Genomic DNA, 14,016 nt, shown 5'->3' on the forward strand with positions numbered 1-14,016 from the left:
CCAGTTATCGGGACACAGCCATGCTCGTTTGTATACGTACTGTCTAAGGCCGCTTTCGAGTGCCAATGGCAGAGCTGAGTGGGTGGGACAGAGACCATACAGCCTGAAAGCCTAAAATATTTACTACATGGCCCTTTAAGAAAAAGCCTGCCAACTTCTGATTTAGATTAAACTTAAACTTGCATTTCTAAATCAGTTAGCTAATACTATCTTCTTAAATTTGGAGCTTCCTTTTCACAAAATTTCCTAAATGCTAATCATAGGATACACAGAGGGAGAACTTAGGTATCAAGCATTTATTCACTCACTGCATGAGGTAGGTAGGGAAATAAACTGTCTTTATGATCATGGCACATGGAATCTGGTAGGAGAGGGATGTGACGTTCCTGTCACCTGCAGAGTAAAGAAGATGAAATGTGCCCCAAGAAGGGGACAAGTGAACTGCTGTCGAAGTTCAGAGCAGAGTGCCATTTATTATTTCCCGATGAGGTGGGCGTGTGAGAACAGGAGGAAGAGGGGGAACAGGGAGGGAGGAAGGAGTAAAGGGACGAAGGAAATGAAAGAAGGGAGGGGGCACGCAAGCGGGGCACTGAAGAAAGTCAAAAGGTGAGGATGAGAACCGGTTTCCAGGAGGAAGTCACATCACGTCCGAGACTGAGGTGAGCAGGAGTCAGCCAGGTAAAGGGCTGGGATGGGGAAGTGTTTCTGTAACCGCAAAGAGAAGAAAGCTGGCTAGGCTGCTGCAGAGTACAGAACGGGCGAGCGAGGCGAGAAGGGCAGGAGGCGGAGGCCAGGTTAGGGAGGGCTGGGCCCCCCTGGTTACCGGAAGTTGCCACAAGTCACAGAGCAGAGGGACGGCACTGGGTCGATGGGCTCCAGCAGAAGCATGAAGAAAGTACTGGATGGAACCACTGTCACACCAAGACCAGCAGGGAGCTTCTCGAATCCGTAGGGTGCACCTCCAGACCCGTGAGAAAGCATGAGCGCCAAGACGAAGATGCTGATAGTTAAAATGAGCTGACCCAGAGGGGGAGGGCACCAGAATGACAGCCCTTCCCAGATCAGCGACCAAGGCAGGCTCTGGAAGCTGGGTGCGAAGCTCTTGCTGGGTTCCAAGTGAGCTCGTGAACTGGCAGTTTGACGGACAACTCACAACTGCCTTGGAAAACAACTAACCCAAATCGCTTTCTACATTAGAACACAACGAACTCAAATGGCTTTCCTCCTGTTTCACTGCCTGGCACTTTAAAATTCCTCCCATTCATACACGCGTTTGCACATCTCAATGTCCTGAATAAGCCCTATGTTAAGCTTCTTTATGGCTGACTTGAAGTACCTTTAAACAGACCCAAATAACACCTCCAAAAACTTCTAGGGGACTGAACTTTAACCTCCCGGAGGTCAAAGAACCTGGCTTCACGGGACAGTCTGCAAGTTCATATTGCTAAAGGAGTGATCTGATGAACGTCCGCCAAAAAATCCCAAGCCAAAACAAACAAACAAAAAACTGCAAAGCCCTCGGAAATCTCTGTTGCTAAGAAAAAAGTGCCGGCATTCCTGCTTGTTGTTCGTCTCTGCTTTTCTAAACTTTCATCTCACAAACAGCAAGACTGTGACCCTTAGAAAGCTGTCGGGCAAACACGAACATCACTTTCCTTGACAGGATGTTTATCCACATATTTATTTAAGAGAACAGAACTGGCCCAGTGACCTCAGCCCTGTCAGGAGACAACTGACAAGAGGCTGGGGCAGGCCCCAGATGCCCAGCTCTCCTTAAGGTCCACAGCAAATCTCAAACTCTACACGAAGAGACCAACTTGGAGAAAAAAAAAACAATTTGTGTAATTCTGTTATTTAAAGAGAAGAGAGGATTAACTTTAGCGAACCGTTATGCAGAACACAAAAAGCCTGAGAGAAATTTCTCATACTTCAAATACAGTCTGTCGTCATGGTAAAACACAGGCCTGGGGATGACAGGAGATGCGGTTCAAGGAGGAAAGGGTCTCCCTCAGTTCCTTCCTACTAAAGGAGACAATGTTTGGGGGGAGGAAAGAGAAAAATTGTATTTATTCTCTAATCACAAGAACCTAGTCCCCCAAAATGCAAAAAATTATGGTTCTCAAAAAAAAAAAAAAAAAAAGGTGACGATACACATATAATAATGAACTGGAGATTCAAGTGAGATTCTGGACTTACTGGTGACTTAATGAGCCACATTCTTTCAAATGGGTGTGCAAAGGATTAATGGGAGAAAAAAAGTCTGCAAGATGCCAGAGGTTTCATTTGCAAATTTTTAGGCATTCATTATGCAAAGGACATAGTGATACTATTCTCTGTGGGCACAAGTTTTACACTTCAACTCCACGCAGTGGGTGAAAACAAGGCTGAGAGCTGTGGAATGTACTGATCTCAATTTCTGGAAATGGTGGGCCAGAGAGACACACTGTCCATTAATGAGACATATGCTCAGAGCCAGACAACTTAGTGTTATTTTTATATTGATGTCCCATAAGAGGAACTGAAACATGATTGCCCCAAAAAGGTAAAAAAGGTCGCTTTGCATGACAGCTTTTTGCTAAGGCAAAAATGCAGATAATGCAATCACTCATGTTTGGTCTAAGAAATCACTAATGCCAATCAAATATAAGATGATCACAATATACCGTTTCAGAGTAGCAGTGCAGGGCTTCCCTGGTGGCACAGTGGTTGAGAATCCACCTGCCAATGCAGGGGACACGGGTCCGTGCCCCGGTCCGGGAGGATCCCACGTGCCGCGGAGCGGCTGGGCCCATGAGCCGTGGCCGCTGAGCCTGCGCGTCCGGAGCCTGTGCTCCGCAACGGGAGAGGCCACAGCGGTGAGAGGCCCGCGTACCACACAAAAACAAAACAAAACAAAACACAACAACAACAGAGTAGCAGTGTAAATGGTCACCTTAGTTCCAGTGGCCCTGTGGTAGACTTTCTGTGAGTGACCATAAACATTAATAATTTTTTAAAAATAGATAAGAACTTTTACACCCAAATTGCGGGTTGTTCCATTAAAATCTGTACCGTGTGAGTCTATATAATTATTCCAAAAGGGTTCCCACTTACAAAAACGATGGTGATCTCTCTTTTAGAATCTCCAAAGAGACCAGAGCAATTAGTCATGCCCAATTACATTTTTTCTATGAACATAAACACGCACTTTCTTTGGGAAGGGAGATTACAAAATATATACTGTTGTATACCTTGACTGTTCTTCACTTAATAATGTACCACCGAAATAGGAACACACATACGTGGCTGGGCGCACACGCAGACTGAGCACAGGAAGAGAAGACACTGGCCCACCCACTATGTGCATAGTCACGTGCAATCTAGTGTATTTCAGAACCCCTTTTACAGAGCTACTTTGTGGGAGATGAAATATGATAAAGGAAGTCCAAGTTCTCTACAGAAACACATCTGATACTCTTTGCCAAAGTGCTGGTAATGACGCACCTCTAAGTGGTCTCAAATTCTTTTGGGGATGCGTAGGGTATATAAACAAACCAATGAAATAAATGAAGGAATGAATGAAAGAAAAATGGATGCTGCTAGAAAGAGCCTGTTATAAACGGGAATGGTGGGAAAAAAACCAGCAGATAAACTGAAAACAGGTCATCACTCTCGTTTCCTTTCTTTAAGGTCGGTATGTAGCCACAGCCTCCCCAGAGCCATGTACCAAATCTCAGCTTTTCTTTGGAGAAAAGTGGGAACTTCAATTCCCACGTGTGCACTGAGGAATAACTGAGGGCTAAATCAAGCAAAACTCTTGAATCCGTCAAATTATTTCCAAGCTGATGCTCGAAGACTGTCTTTTACCTTACAGCCCGGCCAAAAAGACTTCCTGTATCATCAAGGCAAGTAAGAACTCAAATGCCATAGAACTGCTGAGGAAAATCATCTCAAATACTTCCCCGCAACCGTTCTTCTTCAGAGAGTGACGCTGGAGAAAGCTGTTAAGGAAATGGCTGACACAGACTCCAACTTAACTGGCAGGTTCACTACCACCTGAAAGGCAAAGATATTTACAGCAACTTACCTCCATCATCCAAGGGCCGTTTTTGTACTCCATAGCCATACACTGAGGGGTCCACTAGAGGTGTGGAATTATTCAAGTGAGGAATTGAATCAATTTTAGCAGCAATCTACAGAGAGAATCAGATTTAAATACTCAGTAACAAATCATGGCTCCATCGAGGGAGAAAGACAAGAGTCTTCTTTAAAGGGCTGTTACCCCATTTCTCCCCCCAACGGAGATTAATGTAAAGCAATGTCGTGACAGGACATGGACTTTGCACTACTAACTGAGTTCCCTTTTGGTCTTAGTAATAATGTGTCTTTAGAAATGATACTTCCAAAAACTTGTCTTCTACAAGCAAATTTTTAAGTCATCACTTAACATACAGGTATACCACATTTTAAGGAAAAAAGCAGGCCAACAATATGAAGAACTTTGTTCAAAAGGTTTTGGCAAAGGATTCCCTTAAGGAACAAACTCCCCAGCAGTATTTAAAAGGCCATGTTTGCTGAAATGTTGACAGCTCTTTAGGAATATATTCGTCCTATTAACTTTAACCCCTATAAAGTGACGATGTGATCTACAGAAACATAAAACAACAAGCTGCTCTTCACTGGAAGTTCAAACAGCAGGGGGATGACCAGCTGTCCAGACTAGCCTGGAAGGATTCCTGCACTGACTGGAGAAATGGAGATAACCTCTGAGAGCCAGTCTAACTTTTAACATTTATCATCAAAGAACAGAACATGGCTATTAAATTTTTCCCCTAGAAACAAATGCTACGTAGAGCTTCCTACACTTATCTGCTCTGTTTCCATTAGGAATTAAACGTGATTTTCACAATAAATTAACTCTTTGATTTAATCAAAAGAATATTTACAACTGGTCTTGATGTTAGTCCCTCAGTTAAGCCTAACAAGCAAGGGTGGATTAGGGGCAGCCAGCATACACGTCCCAGACCTATGTCTTCAGTGGTACTTTTCCTGAGGTTGTCCAAATGTGCCCAGAATTCTGAGACTTTCTGGGACCAAGAGAAATTACTTTAAACAAATAACAACCAAAGACAATCATGATACTGAAAACCTAAGGCAGAATTTAAATGTCAGGTATCCTGGGTCAGGTCTCGTCCTTTCCACTTCCTAGTTCTGTGGTGTTGGGCAAGTCCCCTTCCTCTCTGCCTAAGATCCTCTGGGTATAATACCATCTGCTTCATAGTTTTTGAAAAGATAACAACATACTTTGAACACAAAGGAGCTCTGTACATGAGAAAGCACTCCACAAATACCAGGACTGTAAAAGAAGGCAACTCACCCAACAAGTGCTGAGTGTCTACTATGTCCTGGGCTCTGCAGTGAACAAGAATAAGCAGGTCCTTACTCTCCCAGAGTCGGCAGTCAGTGGGGAGTCACAGGTACACAAGCTAATCAGTAAACTGATCATTTCTGCTGGTGATAAGCATGATACTAATAAGAGAAGACAAGGACATACAGGGTCCTCAGGAGAGCTACTTGAAACAGGGTGATCAGGGAAGGCTGCTGTGAGGTGAGATGTGATCTGAGACCTAAATGATGAGGAAGAGCATTCTAGGCAGAGGCAACAGCTTGTACAAAGGCCCTGAGGCAAGAGCAAGCTTGACAGGTAAGTTGACGTCACTAGAATAGAAGGAACTAGATGTGTTCCAAGGGGTGGGCAATGGCAGTTCACATAGGGCTTCAGAGGTAATGGGGAGGGGCTTGGATTTACTCACATACTTATGTATATATTTAGCTGCACCTCGCAGTTTGCAGGATCTTAGTTCCCCGACCAGGGATGGAGCCTGTGCCCCCCTGTGGTGGAAGCATGGAGTCCTAACCACTGGACCGCCTGGGAATTCTGGGGCTTGGATTTTATATGAAGGGTGATGGAAAGCAACTACAAGGCTTAGTAAGGGGAGTAACCTGCTGATTTATGATTTTAAAAAATGCCCCTGGACAAGGAAAATATCAATAGATTCTAAGGGGACAAGAGTAGCAGGACCATTTCAGAGGTATTCTAGGCCAGGAGTCAGCAAACCCCAGTTGGTGAACTACCTGCTTTGGTAAATAAATTTTATTAGAACACAGCCATACCCATTCACAGAAATCATATGGTGTGCAGAGTATATATATATATATATATATATATATATATATATATATATAAAATTTACTACTTGAACTTTTTTTTTTTTGGCCACACCACGTGGCTTGTGGGATCTCAGTTCCCCGAAAAGGGACTGAACCTGGGCCCCTGGCAGTGAAAGCACAGAGTCCTAACCACTGGACCACCAGGGAATTCCCACTATCTGGACTTTTGAAGAAAATGTTTGTCCTATCTAGGATACAGATGATGGTAGCCTGGACAGGTGCTTGTTGAAAAACACTATTTTAAGTTAAATAATTAAAATACTAAGACTGCTGACAGAAACCCCATCTCTTAGGCAAACGGGCATTTGCTCTGAACAGAATACTGCATAAATCTCGCCTAACAGCATTCTACCACCAGCTTTCAACCTTGCTCTCCGTATTTGTTTTGGATAAGCTTGTGGTGGTTGGCTACTTACTTAAGATGCAGAACTTGTCTTTAAGGACTCGGCTCCGGAAGCGGGCAGATTAAAAGGTGAGAACACCGCAGTGGCTTATGCCCCACCGAGACCCTTCCGTCTGCCCAATAAACTGAGCAGTAAATGGCCAATGCGAGGGTTTTCAAGATTACTGGCCCAGTTGTCTGTTTGAAGACAGACCAAAACATTGGCAAGAAACAGTAAGGACGACCCCAAAACACAAGAGAAAAGGCTACGGTTATCAGTGGGGTCCCCCAGTACTGTGCATGTCAGATCACCCCCAAAGACAGGACCCTAAAATGGAAGCTCTACGTATCTGGCACTCTCTCTACCCTCTTCTGATGAGACCTCTTAGCTTCCAGACCTTTCCCCTTCCTTCCAAATTAGCTCAGATGTCATTCCTGAGTCCTTGGCCTTCGTTATAATTTATATGGTATGTTTCCTATGTGGCTGGAATGTAATTTTTTCCCCAAAGCTGATATGCCAGAAGTGTTACAATAGTTTTCTATTCCTAATTTTGATTAAATCAACAAGCGACCTAAAATGTGACTGAGGAGTTCAGCTTTGTTTTTAAATCATGTTTGCTTCAGGTTATCTATAATCTGGGAAATTTTCACTAAGAGAAAAGCAGTACAGGATAATGGTTAAGAGGTGTAGCTCTGAAGTCAATAACTGCATTTGAACTGTGGCTAAACAAATGTTAGATGTGAGTTTAACATTATCATATACAATTATACCATAACGTACATTGATATCACATTATATATTACATTACAATATGCCATAAAGAAGCAATGTATTCTTTTATTCATACAGACGCAACCTTGCTCTAAGACATGATTTTAAATGCCTACTAAAATCGTGAGTTAAAATTCGGCGAGCGCTTACTATGTGCGGGCGCTCTGCTAAGAACGTCTGGAAGGCGCTATCTCATTTATTCCTCACGACGATCCTCTGGGAGGTCAGTAGTATTGTTTTCACTTTAGGACAAAGGAAAAGTGAAGCTCAGAGCGGCTGAGTGAGCTGCGCAAAGTCACGCATCTCATAAACGGCAGGAAGAGCACTGAGGCCCAGGCCTGCCTGACGCCAGAGTCCACGCTACCGGCCACAGCACTAGGCTAACTCCCTCTTCTCCACCGAATACTTTCTTAAACAGTCACTTCCCGAGGACTTAAAACCTAATGATTTCCAGTACACGGAAGTCAAGTAATTCCTCACATCCATAACTGACCGTTCTGAACAGTAGCTGCTTAAGGGAAGTGAGGTACATTTTCAGTTAATATGGCGTGGGCCAGAAAATAGTCACAGAAGCCACGATATTCCAAGAAAACCAAGGCCACTCCAGTGCTTATCTGAAAGCAAGACCTTGAGGGGCCGCTGCTACTGATTTTCTACTACTTGATTCACTTTTCCCCCCTTTCCGGGGGGAGGCGGCAAGCACGGGTTACCTCACTACCTGTGCTATTTTAAGCACAGCTAATAGATGAAATATAAATCAACGCCATAGACATGTAACCTCCACTGCCAGCAGTTAGTGCAGGAGGGGAGCACGGGACCAGGCATCAGCCAGGAGTCCTGGCTTTCCAGCTGACTCTTCCGGTGTATGACCCTGGGCAAGACCTTCAGTGGTCTTGCTCCCTGTGAAATGCAGGGATGAACGACACCAGTGTTTTCTAAAGAGTACAAAGCAATTTGGGGAGGTGCGTGGATGAATGTTCAAAAATATTTTAAATAAATCTAAATTTAAAATGATTTTAAAATACAAAGTAAACAATACTGAGGGTTCACTGATATGACAAAAATCATAATCAAGGGCTTCCCTGGTGGCGCAGTGGTTGAGAATCCGCCTGCCGATGCAGGAGACACGGGTTCGTGCCCTGGTCCGGGAAGATCCCACATGCCGCGGAGCAACTAAGCCCGTGAGCCATGGCCGCTAGGCCTGCGCGTCCGGAGCCTGTGCTCCACAACGGGAGAGGCCACAACAGTGAGAGGCCCGCGTACCGCAAAAAAAAAAAAAAAAAAAAAAAAAAAATCATAATCAAGGTGGCACATGATTCACTAAAGTTAGGAAACATGGCAATTAATTATTCCCAGGGCACATCTTTAAGTTTTGTAATCAGAGCAGCTCACCCCATAAACCCGAACAGAAAGCTGTGACTATTGCCACAACCTCACATTTAATAAACCTTGGCACTAAATGGCAGCAGGCAAAGCCGTCTGAACGGCGGCAAGTCACCCACACACCGACTGGGTCCATGTCATCCAACACAGTCACGGTCGACCCTCAAGTAGAAGGTGAGAGCTCACCCCACCACTTAGGGAGGAGGAAGCCAACCCGCTACCCTGGAACCTCTGCTCTCAGGTCACCCAGGGTGGCCCCGCCCTGGTGAACTGGCAGACTGGACAGAAAGTCTCTACTCCCCACAGCAGGAAGACACAGTATGTGGCCAGAGGGGCCGAGCCCAGCGGCTGAGAGTGGGCAGGTCTCAGAGGGCAGGTCTGGAGCCGTGGTGCACAGAGGCAAGCGCTCGCTCTGCATCCACTACCTAGGTCACTGGGAAGACGGCAGTGCATCAAACTTATCGTGCACTTACTAAGTGCCTGATGGTGCCCTTGGGTCATCTTCGCGGTGACCTCAGACAGTGGCTACTGGTCTCAATTCTGTGGGATCTGGAGCCAGCCTGCCTGGAATTGTACCCATGGGGATAGCGAGGTAACAACGTAAAGCACCCGGAACACCGCTGGGCGCGTCGTTAAGGAACAAGAAATGTCTGCTATTTTAACCTTCTACCGAAAAATGGTAAAACAATAATACAAAAAAAGTACATGGGTGAGTTGAGAGCTTGAATTTTCATATACTAAAATGCCCGTGCAACTAGCATCCAGATCAAGAAACAGAACATAACCAGCACCCCCGAAGCTGGCCTCATGACCCCTTCAGTCACGACCCACCTCCACCTCCCAAGGGTAACCTCCTAACTTCTAACATTAGCTATTCCAAAAAAACCCCACAAAACTATCTATCTATCTAGATAGATATATCTAGATAGATAGATAAGATAGACATAGCCACCATCAATGATCTCCCTTTGTATTACAGATGAGGAAACTGAGGTTTAAAGATGTTAGATTACTTATCCAAAGTCACTAAGCTAGTAATTGGCAGAACCAGAACTTGAACTCATGTAGACTGAATACAAAGCCTTAATAACCACTTCACTATACTACCTGCTGGGTATTCTGCACCCATTAAATGAGAGAACTTATATGAAAGTCCTTGCCTGGCACCCAGCACAACACAAGCTCAATGAATGGTAGCTATTGTTGTCATTAGAGATGGGGCCCTGGCTGATTCTGCCCCATTAACTGGCATTAACCAAAACAAGGAATTCTATATGTCAATCGAATAAGATATCAGCTCTTCTTAGTAGCTTTTGCTGACAACTTCACGCCACCCACATTTGGGGAGAATTAAATACTCCCTTATCTGTTTGCAAAGCACTTTACAAACTACCTTGAAGTAGCGTGACCTCACTGAGGAAGTTGCTGGTTATACTGTCTCCCCATTACAGGGAGCTCTTTGAGGTGTGGACCTGTCTCAATCATCTTGGTACTCCCAAGACAAAGGTTCCTTGACTGGGAGCTCCAGGGATTAGCTGTAGAGAATTCATGAACCTCCTGAAATTACATACAAACTATTTAAATATTTCTGAGGAGCAGTTCAAAGTTTTCAAGAGTCTTAAAAAGGTCTATGCTCCAAAAAAAGTTCAAGAGCTTCCCTAATGCACAGCACAGAGTTTGACACGTAGAAAGTACTCATTAAACGTCTGCTAAAATTAAAGTGAATACGGAGAAGCCTGTCGGGAAAAATGCTAAGATGACCAGCTAAGGCTCCAGGCTGAAATACTGTTCCAGCTAGGATCCCCGCCTCCAGAGACCCTCAAGAGGACATGACCATTAGTTTTCTCCCCTATGTCCCATCTAATTCCACCAGCATCCCTTTGATGCTTTGAAGATTCTGCTGCAGAATTCTCACTGAGATGGAAAACTACCCAACTGCCTCTGCAAAGGAACCGAGTCCCTCTTAGAGTGCAGAAGACGTGGGTCCAAGAACTACTGCATATATTAACCGTCTGTGTGCCTCCGCGAATACTGCTTTGTCTCCCTTTGGCTTATTATTTTCAAATATAAAATGAAAATTAGAACCCTTGTCCTGACTATTTCACTTGGTTGTTGTGAGGATCTAATTCCACGGTAAGATAAAACCAGCAGCAAACTTGTCTTATTTATCTTTACACTGGCCCGGCATCCAGCAAGAGGCCTTGGACTCAGCAGATCCTCAAACAATAGCAGGCAATCCCCATCACATCACAATTTCCATGAACACTACTCAGTCTTGCAAGTGATCTGTTATCATCTGATACTAGGGTAAAAATGCAGTTCATGCCTCCAAAAGTATTGGCTATTCTTTCCCAAGTGTCTTTAAAACAAAACTCTAAATGCAAAACATTTTCAAGAGGGATGATTAACAGAGTAAAAGAATTGCACAGCAAAGCTAGGGAGAGGGGAGCTTGAACAGACACCCAACACAACACATTAGAAAGTAAAAGAACCAAAATAATATGGCCAAAACTTTTTTCAGATCTAGCTAGATGGAAGCTCTGAATGTTGGTGAGCTTGAAGGGACCACTGAGATTATCTAGATTAATATCTCCTGAAGTTTGATCCACAGACGGTGATTTGGTTTTATGAAAAGAGGGTATGAAGTGACAGAACTTGGGTATATTTACAATGCATATCCCAAACCCTAGTAGGACTTAATGCACAGAAGCATACTAAGGGCTCTGAGAAGTCCTGCAGTAAAGAGGCCAATTCACCTTTATTTAACCCTGTATCCCCCAAACTTCTCTGTCCATGAGCCCTTTTCCATGGAAGACCTGTGAACAGCTTGTAGATCAAATGCTGGGAAAGGCTAACCTAGCCCAAGGTCATGCAGCTACTTGCAGGAGACTCAGATCTCTTAACTCTCCACCAGAGCTCTTTCCATTAGAAATTTAAATTATTGTATGGGCCCACAATTTGGAAAAGGATGAGGAAAAAAAGATGCTGACTAGGCATCCCGATGGGCAGTGCAGAACAAAAGCACAGTGGTGAGAACAAAGGCAACTCGGAGAGTCAATGCCCCGTGCAAAGGGGCAGCTGCTACCCAGCTCCTGCCAAATAAAGTCACTGCAGAACGTGGGAGCAGTATGGCCAAGTATTAGATAAAAACCTCACTTTTTACGTGAAATTGTTCTAGTTTCTAAGTGTTGGCGCCGTGTGGTCAAACAAAGCCTGCCTGCAGGCCCGCTCTGAGCCTTCTCCAGCCCACAAGCCACCAGTCTGAAAACTCTGGTCTAGGCAAATTTGCATTTGGGACTTAAGAAACCTTACTTGGATGACACACATGGGTTATCAGATTTTAAATGCAAGATAAAGAAGTCCCAGCTGAATATCAGAAAAGCGTTAGAGGCATACAGTGGAACGTACTGTTCATTTACCATCTACTTGTCAATACCAAATATGAAGTTCAGTGCTTCCGTTAAAGTGCGGTGACCCAAATGGGCTCAGTCACATCATGAAAACCCTTAAACAAGAACTCGCTCTCTGGAGGGTGCGCTACTGGGTCCCATCAAAGCAAAGACACAGAGCAACCCACAGAGGTCCTGCAGACACTGGTTTTCTTCAAGTGTCTGAGGAAGTTCAAATGAATGTACACGCAGGAGTTAGTCCCTCGTGAAAAGACGATCTGAGCTACTCAACCACTGGGCACGTCTGAGACAGTCTCGGTGGAGTAAACTTACAGCCAGTGAACATTCGGCACACGTGACTCTGCCATGAGGCACTAACATCACGTACGAGGTGCGCAAAGGCAGCACCCCTCAAGGAGTGCCCAACAGCCAATGAACCCTGGCCTTTTCTTTAAATGGTGGAGGCACATTCTTTTCAAGGACACTTAGTGTTTCTATACAGCACACGTGCGAAATCATCGACTGCTCAGGCTTGAAGTGTGAAAGAGCAGCACTGAGAAGCATTTTCTGCAGGACTGTGGAACTTCAGAGGCCTATCACCAACCGACAGTTACAAAAAACAGTGCTAGTAAAGAACAGGCTCTAGGCCTTAAAATCTGTCAAAGGTTACTGTCCACTGACGCTTCAGTGGCTTTTCGGTCACAATCATTTGGGAGCAGAATCACCACGATGCCCAACTCCATGAGGCACCAGTTAACACTGTGTTTATGTGAATAGAACACTCTGGAATTATGCAGTGCAGAGGCACTGACTGGGTCCAGGTCAAAAGAGGAGCTTAAAGTCCTGAGAAGCCCTAGCAGTTTGATCAGAGAACGTCTATTTGGGTGATGACTGGCAGGCGGGGGGTCCAGCTCGTGGAAGGAAGGCTGCTGGGAATGTGAAGTACACCGCGGTGAGTGACATCGTCCTGTTAACATGCGAACGGGTGCACCTGGTGATGGATGCTACTAAACTATCAGCAGCGGGCTTTCCAGGAACTCTTTTACATTTTTAGAAAAGCTGAACAGAACAAAAAACAGATTTGTATCTTCTCATCCATAATCTCCGTGAGGTCCCCTTGAAAGCCTGACAGACAGTAGTCAGCGGAGAGGCCAGTGCGGCCACCGAACAGGATAGCCTGGCTTCAAGTCCACGTCCCATTCTTATTAGGATCCTGCGCTCTCTAAACAGCGAGTTGAAGAAACACTTTATTTTTGCTAACCAGCCAATGACTTCAGAGAACTGGACATGATTTTTTTTTTTTTTTTTAACACCCAGGAGTTTTAGATCTTCACCAGTGGGACTGAATCAGATCACATTTCTACATTTGTGTTCCTCCCTACAAAATAACAATGTTATCCCTTTGGCCAAACACTCTTAACTCACTGGACTTCACACTGCTGCAGAAACTTTAAATTTTATATGACATTTTCAGAGACTCCCTTCAGATCTAGGAATACCATGCTTAGAGTGATCTAACAGCAACAACTGGTTCCCTTTGCTGGAAAGAGTCCAAAGGATACAAAAGGAGGCTTCAAGATGCCAGGAGGGAGGCTTAGCGGATTAAGTGCTGGACTCTACACATCAGACTTAACAGAAACTGCAGGTTCAAATCCCATCAGGGTCAACTCACCCTCTACTGTGATATTCTGGATAAACTGAGCACCAGACAGCTTACTGCTCCCTGACAAACTTATGAGGGCCTTACACACGGTCCCTGGTGTTTATGAGGACACCTAAAAGGAGAGAAAGCTTTCCAATCATTTAAATAAAGAAATGCACTATCTCTTATCTCCAGCTACTGGGGGGGAAATCACATTTTCTGCAACATGCTGTGGATA

The 14,016-nt window shown here is 44.6% G+C and overlaps 1 protein-coding gene across 5 annotated transcripts in view; it reads right to left on the minus strand.

The window, feature by feature from the left end:
* The window catches only part of FUBP3 (far upstream element binding protein 3), a 49,490-nt gene that overhangs the window by 33,362 nt on the left and 2,112 nt on the right, over positions 1–14,016 (minus strand). For all 5 annotated transcript variants that reach the window (XM_059072532.2, XM_059072533.2, XM_067040491.1 and 2 more), the window contains one exon: positions 4,067–4,172. In XM_059072532.2, coding sequence (XP_058928515.1) covers positions 4,067–4,172 — 106 coding nt within the window. The remainder of the gene's footprint in view (positions 1–4,066; positions 4,173–14,016) is intronic.

The sequence above is a fragment of the Kogia breviceps genome, chromosome 8 (genome assembly GCF_026419965.1).
Source record: "Kogia breviceps isolate mKogBre1 chromosome 8, mKogBre1 haplotype 1, whole genome shotgun sequence".
NCBI lineage: Eukaryota > Metazoa > Chordata > Mammalia > Artiodactyla > Physeteridae > Kogia > Kogia breviceps.